Consider the following 20,792-nt stretch of genomic DNA (forward strand, 5'->3'; position numbering starts at 1 on the left):
ATGGCAGCTAATTGGCAAAAAAAGAGAATAAACTACAAAGATTCCACATATTTGATGGAGCTCATATGTTACAAGATAATTCCAACAGCAATCTAAAAATTCTGATTTGTCTTGCTTTATACTGAGGATATTAGATATCACAGTACAAACCTGTAACTGTGAATTTGAACATTTGTCGATGACATCCTTTGTTGAAGAGACTTCAGAGAAAACTTAGTCAAACTGTCAATCCTTTGAGAGTGCCTCTAAAAAGAGAATAAATATTATGTCACCATTTCAAATCTTGATGGTTATAAATCTAGCAAAATTGAAAAGTTTATATTTAACATTGAAGTCTTGCCCATGTCCAGCATCTACAATCTTCATAAATTTAAAGAGGCTGTAAATCAGGAGTTCCCAAATTTTTTATGCCATAACCCCCTAACTGAGGGGTTCATAGATCCCAGGTTGGGAATGCCTGTTGCAAAAAGAAAGAATTTACAGGTTTGGGAACTGGACGAGTACACAGTGAAAAGGTAATTTTTAAAAAATCCTATCTTATTTCAATATACTCTTCTCATCCAATAAATTCAGAATCAGAATCAGGTTTATTAGCACTGGCATGTGACACAAAATTTGTTAACTTAGCAGCAGCAGTTCAATGCAATACATAAAATAGAAGAAAATAATAATAATAAATAAATAAGTCAATCTCATTCAGTATACTTTATACAGTATATGTATATTGAATAGATTAAAAATCGTGCAAAAAGAAATACTATATAATTTTTTAAAAAGTGAGGTAGTGTCCAAGGGTTCAATGTACATTTTGGAATCGAATGGCAGAGGGGAAGAAGCTGTTCCTGAATCACTGAGTATGTGCCTTCAGGCTTCTGTACCTCCTACCTGCTCAGCTATAATTTGAACATAATAGAAACATTATGGTAACATTATGTTAACAATATTCCTGAAACAACAGTTGGTATTATTAATAATGGAAGGTGTAGATATTTAACAAAATCTGAATATGACTGAAGTTCTGCTGATGGAGAAGTGGTTGTTTTGGAATTCTGGATGGATGCAGGAGGAGATTTTTTTGACATGGTACAACATTGAGCTCAATCTTGATATTAAACAACTATTAACCTTTGATATTCAATCAGCCAACAGGTACTCCAACAGTACTGTTGATTACAGAGGTTCAGGATTTAGACAATCAAGGAATGGTAATCCATTTCCAAGTTATATAGAAAGAACTGTCATGTAAAATAGTGAAAGGCTTCCTATTTTGTTCACGAATTATGTCTCCATATTTTCAAAACTACTCTTTCTAATTGCTAAATTTCAAAGTACAAATTAAAATTTTATAGCACACAAATCACATTCACAATACAGAATAAGGAATCCATTACTCCAATGACAATACAAGGGGGTAGACAATTTGAGAGGGAGAAGGGAAGCTCGGAAATGTCAGTATTACAGTTGAACAAAGGGAACTATGATGCTATGAGGGAGGAGCTGGCCAAAGTTCAATGGAACAATACCCTAGCAGGGATGACAGTGGAACAGCAATGGCAAGTGTTTCTGGGAATAATGCGGAAAGTGCAGGATCAGTTCATTGTAAAGAGGAAGAAAGATCCTAAGGGGAGTAAGGGGAGGCCGTGGCTGAAAGGGATGTAATGGACAGCATAAAAATAAAAGAGAAGAAGTATAACATAGCAAAGATGAGTGGGAAGCTGGAAGATTGGGAAACTTTTAAAGAGCAACAGAAGGTAACCAAAAAGGCAATACGCAGAGAAAAAATGAGGTACGAAGGTAAACTAGCTGAGAATATAAAGGAAGATAGTAAAAGCTTCTTTAGGTATGTGAAAAGGAAAAAAAAATAGTTAAGACCAAAATTGGGCCCTTGAAGACAGGAGCGGGTGAATTTATCATGGGGAACAAGGAAATGGCAGACGAGTTGAACAGATCTGTCTTCACTAGGGAAGACACAAACAATCTCCCAGATGTAGTAGTGGTCAAAGGACCTAGGGTAATGGATGAATTGAAGGAAATTTATATTAGGCAGGAAATGGTGTTGGATAGGCTGTGGGGGTCTGAAGGCTGCTAAGTCCCCGGGACCTGACGGTCTGCATCCCAGGGTGCTGGAGGTGGCTTTAGAAATCGTGGACGCATTGGTAATCATTTTCCAATGTTCTATAGATTCAGGATCAGTTCCTGTGGATTGGAGGGTGGCTAATATTGTCCCTCTCTTCAAGAAGGGAGGAAGAGAGAAAACAGGGAATTACAGACCGGTTAGCCTGACATCGGTGGTGGGAAAGATGCTGGAGTCAATTATAAAAGATGAAATTACGACACATCTGGATAGCAGTAACAGGATCGGTCCAAGTCAGCATGGATTTACGAAGGGAAAATCGTGCTTGACTAATCTTCTGGAATTTGAGGATGTAACTATGAAAATGGACAAGGGAGAGCCAATGGATGTAGTGTACCTGGACTTTCAGAAAGCCTTTGATAAAGTCCCTCACAGGAGATTAGTGGGTAAAATTAGGGCACATGGTATTGGGGGCAGAGTACTGACATGGATTGAAAATTGGCTGGCTGACAGAAAACAAAGAGTAGCGATTAACGGGTCCCTTTCGGAATGGCAGGCGGTGACCAGTGGGGTATCGCAGGGTTCAGTGCTGGGACCGCAGCTGTTTACGATATATATTAATGATTTAGATGAGGGAATTAAAAGTAACATTAGCAAATTTGCCGATGACACAAAGCTGGGTGGCAGTGTGAAATATGAGGAGGATGTTATGAGAATGCAGGGTGACTTGGACAGGCTGGGTGAGTGGGCAGATGCATGGCAGATGCAGTTTAATGTGGATAAATGTGAGGTTATCCACTTTGGTGGTAAGAATGGGAAGGCAGATTATTATCTAAATGGATTCAAGTTAGGAAAAGGAGAAGCACAACGCGATCTAGGTGTTCTTGTACATCAGTCACTGAAAGCAAGCATGCAAGTACAGCAGGCAGTGAAGAAAGCTAATGGCATGCTGGCCTTCATAACAAGGGGAATTGAGTATAAGAGCAAAGAGGTCCTTCTGCAGCTGTACAGGGCCCTGGTGAGACCACACCTGGAATACAGTGTGCAGTTTTGGTCTCCAAATTTGAGGAAGGACATTCTTGCTATTGAGGGAGTGCAGCGTAGGTTCACAAGGTTAATTCCCGGGATGGCGGGACTGTCATATGTTGAAAGATTGGAGCGACTGGGCTTGTATACTCTGGAATTTAGAAGGCTGAAAGGGATCTTATTGAAACATACAAGATTATTAAGGGATTGGACACGCTGGAGGCAGAAAGCATGTTCCCACTGATGGGTGAGTCCAGAACCAGAGGCCACAGTTTAAGAATAAGGGGTAGGCCATTTAGAACGGAGTTGAGGAAAAACTTTTTCACCCAGAGAGTGGTGGATATATGGAATGCTCTGTCCCAGAAGGCTGTGGAGGCCAAGTCTCTGGATGCTTTCAAGAAAGAGATGGATAGAGCTTTTAAAGATAGCGGAATCAAAGGTTATGGGGATAAGGCAGGAACTGGATACTGATTGTGGATGATCAGCCATGATCACAGTGAATGGCGGTGCTGGCTCGAGGGGCCGAATGGCCTACTCCTGCACCTATTTTCTATTGTCTAATAATCTACTTAATACACTTTCCCTTGCATGGAAAACCTGACATTCCCATGAAGAGCCCACTCCCCTGCTAATAACCTAAATCTATGCTATTTTGTGGTAGTTTGAATGATCAAATTATTGGGTACTGTGTGGAAGATTGGGCAGTTCAGGGCTCTGGGATGTTGGGTTTTACTGGTGCATTTAATGTCTGTGTTCCCGGCTCCAAGAGATCTATCTACGTAGATACTTTGGCAATACTCCTGGATTTTCAGCATGACAGGGGGGTAGAAGAAATGGGCGCAAGGACCAACCAAATTGCTAAGAAAGAAAACCCTCTGGCCAAATCATCGAAGACTGTGGTTTTAAATGCACCTTTCTAAAGAACAATGGATAAAAAGATTGGGGTTAGAATTATAGAAATTTACAGCACAGAATACCATCACAGCATTGTGCCTGTAATAGACAAAAGTAGTCTTCAGATTACTACCCTTAGTCAATAGCCCTGCACATTATAGCTTTTCAAGTGCTCATCAATATACTGTTTAATTTGTTGAAGATCTCTGCCTCCTCCCCTTCCAGGCAGAAAATTCCAGACCCCCATAACTTGCTGAATGAAAATTGTTAACTTCCCTCAATTCATTCATAAATAATTTCAATCAATGCCTTCTAGTTATTGATCTCAATGTCTTGGGAAATAGGTCCCTTCTGTTTAGATCATTCATAATTCCATACAACTCATTAAAATCTACTTTCAGTCTCCATTGTTCCAAGGAAAATAGCCACCACCTTGGCAGTGTCTGCTCATAGCTATAATTCACGAATCCTAACAACATTTTCTCTAATTTGTAATGACCAGTGTGCACAAAAATTTTATGCTGTGCAACTTTTCACCCAGTGGCAACAATGTGTGCACAAAAGTCTTGTACTGTGCAATTTTTTTGCTCAATGACAACAACACGTGCACACTAAATTTTTAAGTGGAAGTATACCTGAAGCTATTCTAAGGATAATAAACTATCAAATCTAGTTTGTTTTTTATTGTTTAAAAGAAATAAAATAATACATATCAATAAGTCTTATTTCTCATATACTATCTGACAGCATATAATAATATCAATCTTTTTACATGAGTTGTTTGAAATGGTCAAACAAAACTTATAAAATTACAAAGCTAGTTCACAAAATATCCAGATAGGTATTTTATTTGGAAATCATTGCATACAATATGGAATTTGTTGCTTAATTACATAAGAGACAAAGTCGAACCAGATGATGAACATATTTAGATTAGATTAGATTATGAGGACACACAGTCCTCTTTTATTGTCATTTAGTAATGCATGCATTAAATGATACAATGTTCCTCCAGTATGATATCACAGAAACACAAGACAAACCAAGACTGAAAAACTGACAAAAACCACATAATTATAACATATAGTTACAACAGTGCAAAGCAATACCGTAATTTGATAAAGAACAGACCATGGGCACAGTAAAAAAGTATCAAAGTCTCTCAAAAGTCCCATCATCTTACGCAGACGGTAGAAGGAAGAAAAACTTCCCCTGCCATGAACCTTCAGCGCCGCAAACTTGCCGATGCAGCACCCGACCACAGCCGACTCTTGAGTCCGTCTGAAAACGTTGAACATCCGACCAGCCCTCCGGCACTGAGCACCATCTCTGCCGAGTGCTTCGACCCCGGCCCCGGCAATAGGCAAAGCTGAGGATTTGGGACCTTCCCCTCCAGAGATTCTCGATCGCACAGTAGCAGCAGCAGCGAAGCAGGCATTTCAAAAGTTTCTCCAGATGTTCCTCTGTGCTTCTCACGTCTGTCTCCATCAAATCAGGATTGTGCACGGTATCTACATAACAAATACCGATAACATTTTGGAGCGGCTGCGTGCGCTGCGTCGCACCGCCATCTTCTCCTCCCCTCCTATATTTAGGTTGCTTAGTCAGTTTTCTCCTTCCTGTCTTTGGCATTTACCCATTCTTCGTAAATTCTGTCAAGACTAATAAATCTTCCTTCCAACAGATAGCTTTGAATTCTCATCAGCATATCCAAATGACACTCACTTAAACAATTTCTCAGTTTGAAAAAGGATCTACTGTCTTCCCGATGTATATGACGAATAAATCTTCTCGGGCTTTCAGCCAGGTACAGATATCAATTTTAACAGATGTTTTAATGACAAATTCTGCCATCTTCATCAGGGATGATGCCTAAGCACGTCTAGTCCGGTGGTATTTATACCCTGCCTTTGCGTGTCCCTCCTGATTGGTTAATCCTTATCCCATCAAGTTTCTGATGTCCCACCTAGTTTACAATTGAATTCCAGTTTTTACTTATTTCAATGGCTTCCTTCACCAGGTAGTCCCAAAAGCAATTGGCGTGGCACAGCATCAAGATGCACAGGAGGTGTATCTGTTTGGGTTACCTGGAGAAATCAGCAGTAGCAGAATATTGCATTCGCAATGGCCATAGGATTGACTTCGATGGCATAAAACTACTGTTCCGTGCCAATGGCTTTTGGGACTGCCTGATGAAACATATTTAACATGCCAAAAAGGTAAAGGGCGACCTCCTTTTGTACACAGTTTAAATTCCTTTGTGTACTAGTAATGCGCACACACCTTAGATGGAACATTGCTTAACAACATTCTCCTAAATCTTCTCGGCACTAATCTCAGTGCTGGCACAACCTACCTGTAAAGCATTCTCTCAGAACTTTACACGTATTTTCATTCAAGTCATTTTTCTTTCCACTCTTTTTCCCTTCAATTATGTAGTTCAGTTATTCATAGAACACTTTAGCATTTTCCTTGATTTTGTTTGCCAAATTCTTCTTCATACACCCAATTTGCCTTCCTGATTTCCTCTATAATTTTACTTGTGTACGGGGGGGAAGGGGGTGGAGGGGCAGAGGGGGAAAGGGCAGAGGAGAAGTGAACTGTATTTTGATCCCATATGAACAAATTCCTGGTACTATCAGCCCAGCGTTAAAAGGGTGATAATTTCCACTCTTCAGTTAAATTTCACAAATAAACCCTGAGGCCTAAATTGTTAACAGATCTGCCATTTTAAGCTTTATCAATGCAATTATTACTTGACATGAATTATTTCAATTTAATCAAAACATCCTCTGAAAAACTGTATGAAATGTTACCTGGAATTTAACTTCGAGTTCTTTTCTAAACTGTTGACAAATGACTCCCATGTTTGGTTCACTCTGACCCCAGTGGTCCATTTGTTTGATGGAAGATCCTCTATTGCTAGTGGACAAAAGCTCTGGATCTGGATAAGAAATAAAAATTATTAGACAGATTATTATAAAGGTGTTCATCTGTAAAGAAGATAAAATTGTAGTTTGTTTCCTGCATTGGGAAATAGAGGTTCTGTTTGACAGTAATTGATCCATTGGATTTTATTTTGTCAGATTGCTGCTCTCTAATTACATCATCTCATGCAAAATAAAAAAAATTCCACACATCTAGTTTTACAGAAAATGTTAACACATGAAGTCATTCAACTCATCACATCTACCTAGACTAATCCAATCTTCCACCACTTGGTCTATACCCTTGCAGGTCACAGCTCTTCCAGTACCCATCCAAACATTTTATCAATTGATGAGGTGTTCTGCCTCCATCACTCTTTCAAACAGTGAATTCCAGACCCAACACTCTCTGAGTGACAAAATATTTTTCTTATTTCCCCAATCCTTTTACCAATTCAATCAATCACTTCTGGATTTTGACCCGCCTCCTAAGGGAAAGAGATTCTTCCTAGTCCAGACTCTTCATAATTTTACTGCATTTTCATTATACCAAATTGCATGTGAACCAATATAACGCACAAGTGAGTGAGAAAGTTAGGAAGAGAAGTTCTCCTTTGTAAGTTCTCTATAATTGTGTCAGGGCGCTGAAGCAGGGATCCAATTGCAGGCCCAGTACTGTGCACACAGTGATATAAATTAAGTAACAAATCCCGAGGTGCAAACAAAGTTGGCATCAAAGTTCAGGCAGAGATCAAAACATCCAGAGAAGTCCAAAAACCAGAATCAGGAAACAGGCAGAGTCGATATTCAGACGGTCAGAGTACAGATATGAATGCTGAAAAGGCTCAGAAAAATTCACTGGCACAATCTGGCAAGAAACAGGTGAAAACACAGGACTGAAATACACTGAGCAACAAACAGAGGCAGATGACAGGTAGAGCACAATGAGACACAAGTGGCAGCAATATAGGTAATAATAAGAAGCAGATGAGAGACGGAGTACTCAATAATACAGGGGCCGGAGTAGAGCAGGAACGGGGATCGGAGCACATGGCAATACAAAGCCACAGACTGACAGCTAGGGGGAAACACACAAAAAGACAGAGTTCAACTGGAGGTACTGACAAATTGTAAGCAAAAACTAATTGTGGCGGAGAGGGAATATGTGATGACCTCCTCTTCACAATCCTGAATGATGGTCTTTCCCAGCAGCTTCTTCCTCAACTTCAGCATCCAGAATGGGTATATCTACTTATTTATCTATCTCATTAATACAGATTGTAAGTAGCTGAGGCCCAAGCACTGATACTTGTAATATTCTATTAATTACAACTGCTCAGTCTGAAAGAAAACAGTAATATTTGTAACCTTCGTTGGCTCTCCCATAGGATTTTACTGAGCTCTCAAGGAGTCCCACTCATTGCTAGGGAACCTCAGTGATCCGTTTGAATATGACTACACTTTGCTATTTCTCATCTCATGTCTTGACTTCAGTTTTGTAGTGATTTCAACAGTCATCTTTACAGCTGTAAGATCCATAGTATACTCTTATAAATAGTACTGCATTGTTAAAGCAAAGGTGAGGTCGTTTTGAGCTAGACTTCTTCTGCTAATAACACTACTGGGAATAGTAAGTTACTATACTGCATCTCTGTTTTCATTTGAGAGGAAGGTATTACACAAAATGGGAATTCATAGGGAAATTGGAGAGAAAGTTAGTAAAAAGAGATATTTTAAAGATTGGTAACTTTAAGGCAGTAAAGTTAGAAACCTCAGAAGTTCTGGCCATACATTTCCAAAATACATTCAGTAGGAGATTAGGAAATTTATTTGGATGTAAATATCATCCAAAGGAATAGATCACTGGGTGTAGTTACACCTTGTTCGATACACAAGAAAAAAAGGGTTTCTGATCACCTTTCCCAACCCATCACAAGACGCGAGTCAGATCCTTCCCAAAGCAAAATTCTATAATCTCTCTTTCCTAACTCCAACATCAGCAGTGTTACAGATTCCTTCTTCAAGTAGTAGAGTTTCCAATCCTTTCATTATTCCCCAAACACCACAAACACCTTCAATCTGTTCTCCAATCCTATCCACATTGCTACATATGCATAAAATTAACAATGCCTTCAAATCCCTTCTCCTCTCCATAACCAGCAATGTCTCCAACATCTTCTCCATCTCCAACACCAAACTCCCTTCCTCACATGATGAGGCAGCAAAGCATCTGATTATTTCTTCCTCCTGAATGCCAGCAACATCATCAACCCTGTAACTTATAGGGAAGTACAAATGATCCAATGAAGATTTTAAAACTGGTTACGGGACAGAGATTTGGAATTACAAATACATAAATCATTAAAGTTGGCCACACAAGTTGAAGCTTTCAGGAAAAAAAAATTAACTTTCTAAATGGAGAAAAGAAGTGCAAATACAAAAACTTTACGAGAAAAATGGATAATATTTCTAAAACTCTGGTTAGCAATTTCTGGTGTTTATCTTTGTGCTTCAAAACTTAGGAAGAAGGCAGAAGGCGCTTTACATACCAAAACCAAGGAAGAGAGACACCAGTCATGCTGAGAGATTGAAGGGTTTAGTAGTTCTTTAACATAACTGAAGGGTTATTCTGCAAGAGGGATCTATGATAATTTTTGTAAAAGGCCAAGAAGGTCTAATATTCCACTCACACCCAAAGCATTACGTGCAGTAAAACTGCGAATCCTATCCTTTCTTGTGCAATAATGCTCAAACACTACATTTAGCCTTTTCTCAATTACCTCTGATGTTAACCATGAAGGAATTAAACATTTGTAAAACAGATAACTGAAATGAGTCAACAACAGTGGAAAAGGAAAGACAAATGTTTTTTATCTTGCCATATGAAATTGGAATGGAATTTGTCATTTTGTACAGTGGCGCTAGAAAGTTTGTGAACCCTGTAGAATTTTCTCCATTTCTGCATAAACATGACCTGAAATGTGATCATATTTCAAACGTCCTAAAACAAGATAAAGGGAGCCCAATTAAATAAGTACCGTAACACAGAAGAACATTATACTTGTTCATTTATTTATTGAGAAAAATATTCCAATATTACATGTATATGTTGGGAAAAGTATGCGAACCTCTGGGATAATGTCTTCTACAAAAGCTGTCTGGAGTTCAGTGTTTTAATTAATGAGATGAAATGAGATGTGCCCAGCTCTATAAAAAAGACACAGAAAGGCTGGTTATTGACAGAGCCTGTTCTTCTCAAGAAAGATCTGTTTATGTGAACCATGCCTTAACCAAAGCAACTTTCCGAGGACCTTAGAAGAGAAATTGTAGAAATGCATCAAGCTGGAAAAGGCTACAAAAGCATTTATAGCCCTGAGTGTTCATCCGTTCACAGTACGAGAAATTGTCTGCAAATGGAGTAAACTCAGTACTGTTGCTATTCTCCCTAGGAGTCGGCATCCTGGAAAGATCACAACAAGAGCAGAACGTGCAATGCTGAAGGAGGTGAAAAAGAACCCAAGGGTAACAGCAAAAGACCTGCAGAAATCTCTTGACCTTGCAAAGGGCTCTGTTCATCTGTCCACTACCCTGCAAAGAAAAACAAAGCTACACGTCTCAAGTTTGCAAAAGACCACCTGGATGTTTTACAACACTTCTGAGACAACGTTCTGCAAAAAGATGAGACAAAAGTTGAATTTTCTGGCAGAAATATACATTGCTATGTTTGGAGGAAAAAGGGTATTGCACACCAGGACCAAAAACTCAACCCAACTGTGAAGCATGATGGAAGGAGCATCTTGGTTTGGGGCTGTTTTGCTGCTCAGGACCTGGACTGCTTGCAATCATTGAGGGAACAATAAATTCAAAATTGTATCAAGACATTTTACAGGAGAATGTCAGGATAGCAGTATATCCCCTGAAGCTTAATAGAAGTTGCGTAATGCAACAAAACAATGACCCGAAAGACAAGAGTAAATCAACAACAGAATGGCTTAAAATGAAGAAAATTCATGTTTTGGAATGGCCAAGTCAAAGTCCTGATCCTAATCCTATGGGAATGTTGTAAAAGGATCAGAAGCAAGAAGCTCATGCAAGGAAGCCCACAAACATCCCAGAGTTGAAGCAGTTTTATAAGGAGGAATGGCGTAAAATTCCGCTAAGTTGATGTGCAGGACTGATCAACATTTACCAGAAATGTTTGGTTTGAAGTTATTGCTGTATGACGGGGTGACACCCGTAACTGAAGTCAAAAATTCACATACCTTTTCCAACAAATACATTAATATTGGATCATTTTTTTTCAATACATAAATGAAAAAGTATAATTTTTTGTATTATTTAATCAGGTTCTCTTTATCTAGTTTTAGGACTTATGTGTAGATCTGATCACATTTTACATCATGTTTATGCAGAAAAAGAGAAAATTCTACAGGGTTCACAAAATATCTAGCACTACCGTAAGACTCTTCTTGTGACCACCATTTTGTGAATTGTTTCCCAAACCGGTTCTGGCTGGATCAGAGCAATTGAAAATAGACATAATGAGGCCCTTTCTGACAATCTGTTAAATCAGAGATCACTTCCAAGAAAGAAGTTATTTGAGGGATGTTCTTTGATATGATAAAAACAAGACAAATGAATAGTGTGTGAATGTACTGTAAGTAACCTGAGCATGGCATGAGATGCTGTAAGAGGTTATAACTACATGACTCAGAGAAAAACAGAAGAATGACATCAAAAGCAAGTCCTTACAAGGAAGGAGAGCAATGAGGTAATGCTACCTGTAGCCTTGGGTCACAGCCAATGAAAGGTTGACACAAGCTAGCTATAACCAACAGATTTGAAGCATAATTATGCAGAACTAATAAGAAAAAGGAACAAGAATAGCAGATGTTGAGCAACAAAACTCTGGGGGTTAACCATTGCACAGAAGACTCCCATCCTTGGAGGAGGGAGAAGGAATATAATTTTGTCCTGATTCTCTCTTTATTTTGGTGTTTTAAGTTGCCATGGTGGTCTGAATAAGTACTGATACAAAAGGAAGAGTAGCGTTCAAGAACCTAAGCTGTTGGCCAGGGGTCAACATAATTTCCAAGGATATTTGTGTTAATAGAATAAACTGTGAGTTTTGAATTAATTAAGATTGTGTGGTAATTTTTCCAAGTTGGCAAGGGGTTTACATTTACCATGATGAAGGATGAGCAGGTAAGATCAGGAAGAAAATAGCAAGGAGAAGATTGTTGCAAGACTTGTGAAAGATGATCAGATTATACTAGCAGATAATACTTCAGGTACCTGGGGATGAATGAAAATAAAGATAATTAAAAGTCAAATACCTCTGTTTGGCTTTCCAAAGTCAAAACTAAATAGACTTCTGCGTTTTAGCTTTGCTCTTTGCTCTGTTGTTCCCTCTTCTTCCTCAACATCAGAAAAATCACTTTGAAGATTTTTTCCACAGATGCGTTTGAGTACAGAGGAATGGCGAGTTGGACCTAAGCATATAAAGAAGGTAAGTGTTTTAGATTGTGGCCAAAACTTCCAAAACTGCAAAAGCAGAGTTTTTGCTGAGTGTTTTTTTTAGAAAACCTATTTACTTTAAATTAGGCAATAAAATTGTTGAATTGAATTTCTAATTGTTAAACAACAGGAAACCAATATGGAATTTTCTTTCCATAGATGGTGATCGACTTCCTGAGTATTTCCTGTTTAATTTCATATTTACTGTCATTGTTGATTCTTGCTTTTAAATTATCAGAGACTAGGGTTCATCAAAAGGTGGAGGGAGTATCAGGATAAATACTGCATGAACATATGAATCAGAAACGGTAGATAAGCTCCTAGAGCATGCGCTACCATTTCATAAGATTACAGGGGATCTAGCTGGAACCTCAACTCCATACCCCTGTTTACCCACATTAACTCTTCAATTCTTTGCTTATCAAGAGTCTTTCTATCTTTCTCTTAGAAATACTCCCTTCCTTTAAGGAAAAGACTTTCCAAAGACTTGTTACCATTTGAGAGAAAACACTTTATCTCATCTTTGCCTTAAATGGGATTTTTTTTTAGATCAAGAGATCCCAAGATTAAGATTCTGCCACAAAAGGAGAGGATCCTCCTCACTTACACTGTGAAGAATATCTGAGCAATGGAGTTATGTGTGTGTGAGGAGAGATTACCTGATGGGGGAAAGATCAGGAGACTGGATTATTTACGGGGTGGAGAAATTACTTTGTAAAAGAAGTGGGGAGTTTCTAATAGTCTCTCCATCCTTAATTGAATATGAATAACAAAACTATAGATTGGCTGCTAACTGCATTAAGGTATATGAACTAAGACACCATGCTTTTCACAAGTAGGAAATAACACTTATAGGAAAGGAAGTGGAGGCTCATAAATATCATCCAGAAAACTAGCAACACCATTACAGTTCTTTCATGTTTTTTTTTATAAAGCATTTTGGAAGCAAAATTATTGCATTCTTTTGTTTTAACCTTCATTGAAAATGGAACTACTGTCTAATTTCATCATTATATTATATTTCATCAGACTCCGCATCTCAGTTTCCATTACAGTGTAAACAGCTTTTACACCTTCTGGATTGCAGTAATGAAAGTTAAAGCCAAAGCCACACAAGGTAAGTTTCCTCCTGTTTAATTTTTCCTTACAATGTTCAAGGAGATCATTTGGCCCATCAAAATCTTCTCCCAGAACAATCTTATCAATTCCATTTCCTTACTTATTCCCCTGCAACATACTCTTTCTTGAATGCCCATTAGTTCTTCCCGATTCTCCTGAACCCATCTACACTAGGGGCAATTTAATAGCCAGCAAACCCCTATTAACCAACATGTCTTTGGGACATGGGAAGAATCTGGAGTAGTCACCGGAAGATCACGTACTCTATGTTGATACACCTAGTGGTCAGGATAAAGTCTGGGTCACTGAAGCTGTGCAGCAGCTGTACCTCACTAATCAACAAAATACTGTGGCATTAGAACTGCAGCTATGACAGCTCAAGCAAGTGAGGCTAAAACTGAGTGGAGTTTGCATATTCTCCCTGCAGATGTATGGACTTCTCTTCCCTTCTGCATTCTAAATTTATGCTCCATCATTTCTGCCTCTTTTGACAACATGAGACCAGAGATATCTTTCCTTTTCCTACACTTTTAGTAATCCAAAAGGAAATGTTCTCTTTGAAACTCCCTTGTTCACATTTCTGGCTCTATCACCAACTTATTATCTTTACGTTTTCCATGTAACTACAGGATGAGCAAGATCTATACCTTTTACTTATTCCCTTTTCACTGAAGTGACTCTTTCAAGTGAACTGATAATTATGCATGCTTCTTTCAATTCAGTACGCTACATTCAGTGCTCACGGTGTCACCTCTAAACTGGAGACTCCAAACAGCTTGAATGATATTTTTTTGCAGAACATATCCATTCAATCTGCAAGGGTGACCCTGAACTTTGAGTTGCCTGTTGATATAATTGCTTCCCTTGTAATTGCATCTACATGCTGATACCAGGAGAGATCTTCTGAAATGATAACACCAAGGAATAAAAAATTACTGAACGTCTCCAACTCTGATAAGGACTGGCTCATGAACCACCAGCTTCCTCATCCTCTTGTTAATGATAAGCTCGTTTGTTTTGCTGACGTTGTGTGAGAGGTTGCTGTTGCGACTCCATTCAATCTGATTTTCAATCTTCCTCCTATATACCAATTTGTCGACACATTTGATTCAGCATACTTCCTGGATCCTTCTATCTGCTGCATTCAGTCACAGCATCCTATCTTAAATATTGCACTGGAGCTGTATTTAGCCTCACAATCATAAATAAAAAGCGAATAGAGCAAAGGGCTAAGCACACATCCTTTTAGTGCACCTGTGCAAATGGTGATTGTGGAGGTGTTGCTGCCAATCCAAACTGACTGAGGTGTGCAAGTAAGGAAATTGAGGATCCAGCTTCTCAAGGAGGTATTGAGACCTAGGTTTTGAAGCTTATTGATTACTTTCCAGGGGATGATAGAACTGTACAGCACAGCATAGGCCTTTCGGCCCACAATGTTGTGCCGACCCTCAAACCCTGCCTCCCATATAACACCCCACCTTAAATTTCGCCATTTACCTGTCTAGTACTCTCTTAAACTTCACTAGTGTATCTGCCTCCACCACTGACTCAGGCAGTGCATTCCACGCACCAACCACTCTATCCCCCTTGAACTTCCCACCCCTTACCTTAAAGCCATGTCCTCTTGTATTGAGCAGTGGTGCCCTGGGGAAGAGGCGCTGGCTGTCCACTCTATCTATTCCTCTTAATATCTTGTATACCTCTATCATGTCTCCTCTCATTCTCCTTCTCTCCAGAGAGTAAAGCCCTAGCTCCCTTAATCTCTGATCATAATGCATACTCTCTAAACCAGGCAGCATCCTGGTAAATCTCCTCTGTGCCCTTTCCAATGCTTCCACATCCTTCCTATAGTGAGGCGACCAGAACTGGACACAGTACTCCAAGTGTGGCCTAACCAGAGTTCTACAGAGCTGCATCATTACTCCGCGACTCTTAAACTCTATCCCTCGACTTATGAAAGCTAACACTCCATAAGCTTTCTTAACTACTTATGATAGTGTTGAAGGCTGAGCTGTAGTCAATGAAGAGCATCCTAATGAATGCATCTTCTCTGTCCAGATGTTTCAGTGCTGAGTGAAAAGCCAATGAAATTATAATTAGCCAAGTTCAAGTTTATTGTCATTTCAACCATACACATGAATACTGTAAAACAAAACAACGTTCCTCTGAACCAAACTGCACAACACTGTATATAGAACTCACATAAAATACATTAAGTGATATTACCACAAATAAATTAACAAATAATAAGGTGCATTTACGACACAAGTTAAAAAGTAAACTGTATAACAGAACTGGCACTTCATACGCGATGAGACGTGGGTTGTGGCAGGGACTTCAGTAGGCTCATGGCCTGGGGAAACAGTCGTTGTCCTAATACTACAGTACCTCCTGCCTGATGGTAAGAGGTCAAAGAGATTGTTGGACAGATGGGAAGGATTATTCATAATGCTAAAGACCCTGAGTGTGCAGTGCCCCTGATAAATATCTCTGATAGTTGGAAGAGAGACCCTGACTATACTCTCAATGGTCCTCACAATCCTTTGCGATCTGACTTGCAATCAGATGCCTTGCAATTCCCATACTAGATGGTGATGCAGGTGGTCAGTACACTCTCAATGATGCTTCTGTAACAATTGGTTAGAATGCGAGGGGGATGGGGGGAATACTCAGTCGACAACCTCCTCAGGGAGTGGAGACACTGCAGTGCTTTCTTGACTAAAGAGGTGGTGTTGAGGGAGCAGGTGTATCATTTGTTACGAGCACCCCCAAAAACTTGGTGCCCCTAACTCCCTGCACAGAAGAGCCATTTATGTGCAGTGAGGAGTGGTTAGCCTGCACCTTCCTAAGGTCCACAATTACCTCTTTGGTCTTGTCCATGTTGAGATTGAAGTCATTGTGCTTGCACCATTCTACCAGCCACTCTGCCTCCTTTCTGCATCTGTCTCATCGTCATTGTCAATGAGACTAACCATCAACTGCTACGATGATCTGATCCTCCTCCTGCCTTGGAAACTGCACATGCCATTTTGCCTGAAGACTGAGTATTTCTACCAGTTCATTTCCCCCCCAGATTTCTAGCATTGGCAGTTCTGTATATTTCTTTTTCATAGGTCTATCTGAATTACTTTTGTTCTTGTATCTGTTTGTTGTTTATAGTTGCAATTTGGAGGGGCAGAGCGAAGTCGTGATGGCGCTAAACAGTGACTTCTTTGCTTGCATCATTGGAAACAGCTCTATTTCTATCTTTGATATCTCTTTTTCATCTTTTCAAGGTTCCTTGAAGACCCTGACCTGGAGTTACACTCTGACTTTGATTCTTTATGAGAATGGTACCCGCTCTCAGGGCCTCTCGACTGGCGTTTTTTGATATCCCAAGGATGCGGCCTGGAAGACTAGTGCACCTTTAGGGTGCCGGATTTTCATGGCTCTGGAGACAGACTGATTCTAGGCCAGTGCCCTGACTGAAGTGTCATGGAAGAACATGGAACATCAGGAGCATGATGCTGTAGGCTGTGTGCCCAGAGACCTGAGCCTTTCTGGGGCTGACTCTCTAGGAGCAGAGCTCGGAAAAAGCAATGCAACAGACTTTAACATCATAAATCAGCGAGTTGTTTGGTATTTCTCCCCTCTTGCTGTGAAACGGGGACATCTCTTTTTCCCTTATTAAGGAGAGAGAGAGACTGTGGTATGTCGAATTACTGGGTAAAGGAGTAGCATTTAGCCTACTGCAAGTCTGTGTCTTTATTGATGCTTTGCTGCACGCTTGAGTGCTCGGTGGAGGGCGCGGATGCTTTTTTGCTGGTGGAGGTGGGATCATTGCCTTGCTGCTGCTTGCGTGTGGGAGGGGGAGCTGGGGGGGCTTCGGGGTTCTAATGTTTAACTGTTATTCTGTTTTGGGTCATTCCTCTGTTTTCGTGGATGTTTGTGAAGAAAAAGAATTTGAGGATGTATACTATATACATTTCTCTGACATTAAATGTAACTATTGAAACCTCCTAGCTCCATTGCAATTCCTAGCTTTTCATCATTTCAAAAATATCCTACATTTAAACAAAAAAAGTCTTATTTTCAGGATGACACTGACAAGACCAGCATTTATTGCCTATTCCTAATTGTTCTTTAAATTTGGATAATCTAACTTCTTAAATAGCTGCACTCCTTCTAGTGAAGGAGCTCCCACAATGCCTTTGGACCGGAAGTTCCAAGATTCAGACCCAGAGACATATTTTCAAAGCAGGTGGTGTGTATCTTAGGAGGGTAACCTGCAGGTAGTGGTATCCCCATGTTGCAGCTGTCATTGTCCCTTTGAGTTGCAGATGTCTGGGAAAGTTATTGCAGTGCATTTTATAATTGTTACCCACTGTAGTCATTGTGATTCAGCAGTGGAGAAAATGAATGTTTAGCATGGTTCAATCAAAAGGGGCGCTTCATCCTGGAGGTGTCAAACTTGAGAGTTGTTGATATTTCGTGTGCAGAATATTCCATCACAAAGCCATATCTCTTTCCTTAGCAATACCTCTGGTTGTAACTCATCCCTCACTGATTCAATGGAAAATCCACCCTTCATAAATCTGTTAAACAATCCAGTATTTCTTAAGTCAGTGTTCTCATTGCTCTCTCTGATGCATGCTTAATGATAAGTACATGATCTCTCTCTCTACAATACTATATCACAAAGCTTTCATAGTCTACAGCACCACTGCATCTGACATTTATCCTCATTTAAGACACAGAAATATAGAAAACCTACCACACAATATAGGCCCTTCGGCCCACAAAGCTGTGCCAAACATGTCCTTACCTGAGAAATCACCAAATTACCCAGGGTTACCCATAGCCCTCTAATTTTCTGAGCTCCATATACCTGTCCAGGAGTTTCTTAAAAGACCCTATCATATCCGCCTCCACCACTGTCGCCAGCAGCCCATTCCACGGACTCACCACTCTCTGCATAAACAACTTACACTTTATATCTCCTCTGTACCTACTTCCAAGCACCTTAAAACTGTGCCCGCTCATGCTAGTCATTTCAACCCTGGGAAAAAGCCTCTGACTATCCTCATGATCAATGCCTCTCATCATCTTATACACCTTTATCTGGTCACCTCTTATCCTTTGTTACTCCAAGGAAAAAAGGCCAAGTTCACTCAACCTATTCTCATAAGGCATGCTCCCTAATCCAGGCAACATCTTTGTAAATCTCCTCTACACCCTTTCTATGGTTTCCACATCCTTCCTACAGTGAGGCGACCAGAACTGAGCAAAGTACTCCAAGTGCGGTCTGACCAGGGTCCTTAAATATTGGAAACTCCAATGCCCTTTTCTTCCTCTTGAGTTTCCTCTCTCCCCATCTCTTCCCCACCTCCTTTATCCCCTGCAGTATTTTAGCCACCTCTTCTGATCTTCTCCTCTCTGATCCTCAGCTGAAAATTCAACTTCGTCCCCCTATATTCTCTCTTAGAACCATGAACCCGACATAACATTGTCCTGTCGCCACCGCCACTGTGCCTGTTCTTTAGACAGGAATCTTCACTTAAGTCTGTGCATCTTTTCTCCTAAATCCAGAATTCCCAATCTACTTGATCTTTCATCCTCCCTCTAAAATCCTAATCCCTCTAGATCCATTCACTGCTAGCTGCCAAAGACAACATGATTGACTTGATTTTCCGATTCCCCTCACTCAGTCATCTATCCCCATCCGAAATGGTAGAACAATGTTCACGAAGTAATCTCGATAGGTTCATCAAACCTACCAATAACATTATTGTTCATGTTCTGGGGACCTAACATCTCATAGAAACCAAATGTCAGCCTTTAGACACATTCTCACATCTACCTCTGAACCATGACCCAAAGATCAGCAGACCATTGTCTCCCAGACTGTCACAAGCTCATTTCCCTAGATCTTTCTTCTACACATTCTGACTTCAGATTGTGCCAACCCCACACAGCTCACTTCTACCTCCTGTCTAAGATCCACAACAGCATTCTCCCAACGGACCTGTTGTTTCAGTGTCCTCTTGCCAAAACTAAACTTAATGCTTCATAATTTAATTTCATCCTCTCTTTTATGGCCTAATCTCTTTCCACTTACTTGCATTGTACTTGGATAACCTCCATCACTTCAACTGTTTCCAATTCCCTGTCCCATCTTTTTACATGGACAGATAATTCCACTACATCTTCAACCCACATCAGGCTTCATCCATGAACATACACCCAATCAGCCACCAACACACACATTCACCAGACTAAATGTCCACACATTGAATAACTTCTCATTCCACTCACTTTCTTCAGGCCAAAGGTATAGCAAGGGAACTTGCATGGGCCCAAGCTATTTGTCTTTTTGTGGGATACTTCTTTCAATCCCAAGTCTTCCTGCTTCAACCATCTTGTTGGTGCATTCCACTTCTAACATACATAAAGCATCTGAAAAATTAATTGTGTCTACTGCTAATTTTCATATTAGTGTTACCATGATCCATCTCTGACTCCACCCTTCCTTCCCTACATCTCCATCACCATTGACCGTCAGATTGGGTGAGACTAGGAGTAGAGGTCATAGGTTTAGAGTGAAAGGTGAAAATATATAAGGGAAATCTGAGGGAAAACTTCTTCAGTTGGAAGGTGGTGTGAGTGTAGAGTAAGCTGTCAGTAGAAGTGGTAGGCACAGGTTTAATTGTAATATTGAGAGAATGTTGGATGGGTAAATGGATGGGAGAAGGTTTGGAAGCAGATCAGGTCAGCATGGACTAGATGGGAAGAAGGGAATGTTTCTGTGCTATAGTACTCTATGGCTTTATCTCAGAAGATAGGCTAACTACAAGCATACTTATAGACTCTCACAACTATACTTCCTTCCACCAGATCTCCATTCCATTCTTCCACTTCATCCACTTTCATCTTCATGCTTTGATGATGAATCTTCCTACAGAGTTGTCTTTGAAGTATCTTTTTTTCCTGAATTGTGTCGCCTTCTTTACAATAGCAGACTACATTTCATCTTTTGCAATACCTCTGTTCTCACCCCCTCTTCTCCTGGACAGAAAAATACACAACTCCCTTGGACGACATGTCTCACACCACCACCCTTGATATTTTACAGATCATCTTTTGAAATTTTCACTAGTTGCAAGAAAATTCCCCATTCAGGCATATTTCCTACTCCCTTCGATTTCAAAGGGACTGTTCCCTTTGCAACTTAGTTTTCTTCTCACCACTGCTACTGA

The 20,792-nt window shown here is 40.0% G+C and overlaps 1 protein-coding gene across 1 annotated transcript in view; it reads right to left on the bottom strand.

The window, feature by feature from the left end:
* LOC134336900 (synaptonemal complex protein 2-like) overlaps positions 1-20,792 on the bottom strand; it is a 293,594-nt gene that overhangs the window by 29,164 nt on the left and 243,638 nt on the right. Inside the window, exons 27-29 of the mRNA XM_063031521.1 lie at positions 12,258-12,413; positions 6,811-6,938; positions 151-245 (exon numbers count right to left, since the gene is read on the bottom strand). Of these exons, the coding sequence (XP_062887591.1) occupies positions 151-245; positions 6,811-6,938; positions 12,258-12,413 (379 nt within the window). The remainder of the gene's footprint in view (positions 1-150; positions 246-6,810; positions 6,939-12,257; positions 12,414-20,792) is intronic.

The sequence above is a fragment of the Mobula hypostoma genome, chromosome 2 (assembly GCF_963921235.1).
Source record: "Mobula hypostoma chromosome 2, sMobHyp1.1, whole genome shotgun sequence".
NCBI classification, from domain to species: domain Eukaryota; kingdom Metazoa; phylum Chordata; class Chondrichthyes; order Myliobatiformes; family Myliobatidae; genus Mobula; species Mobula hypostoma.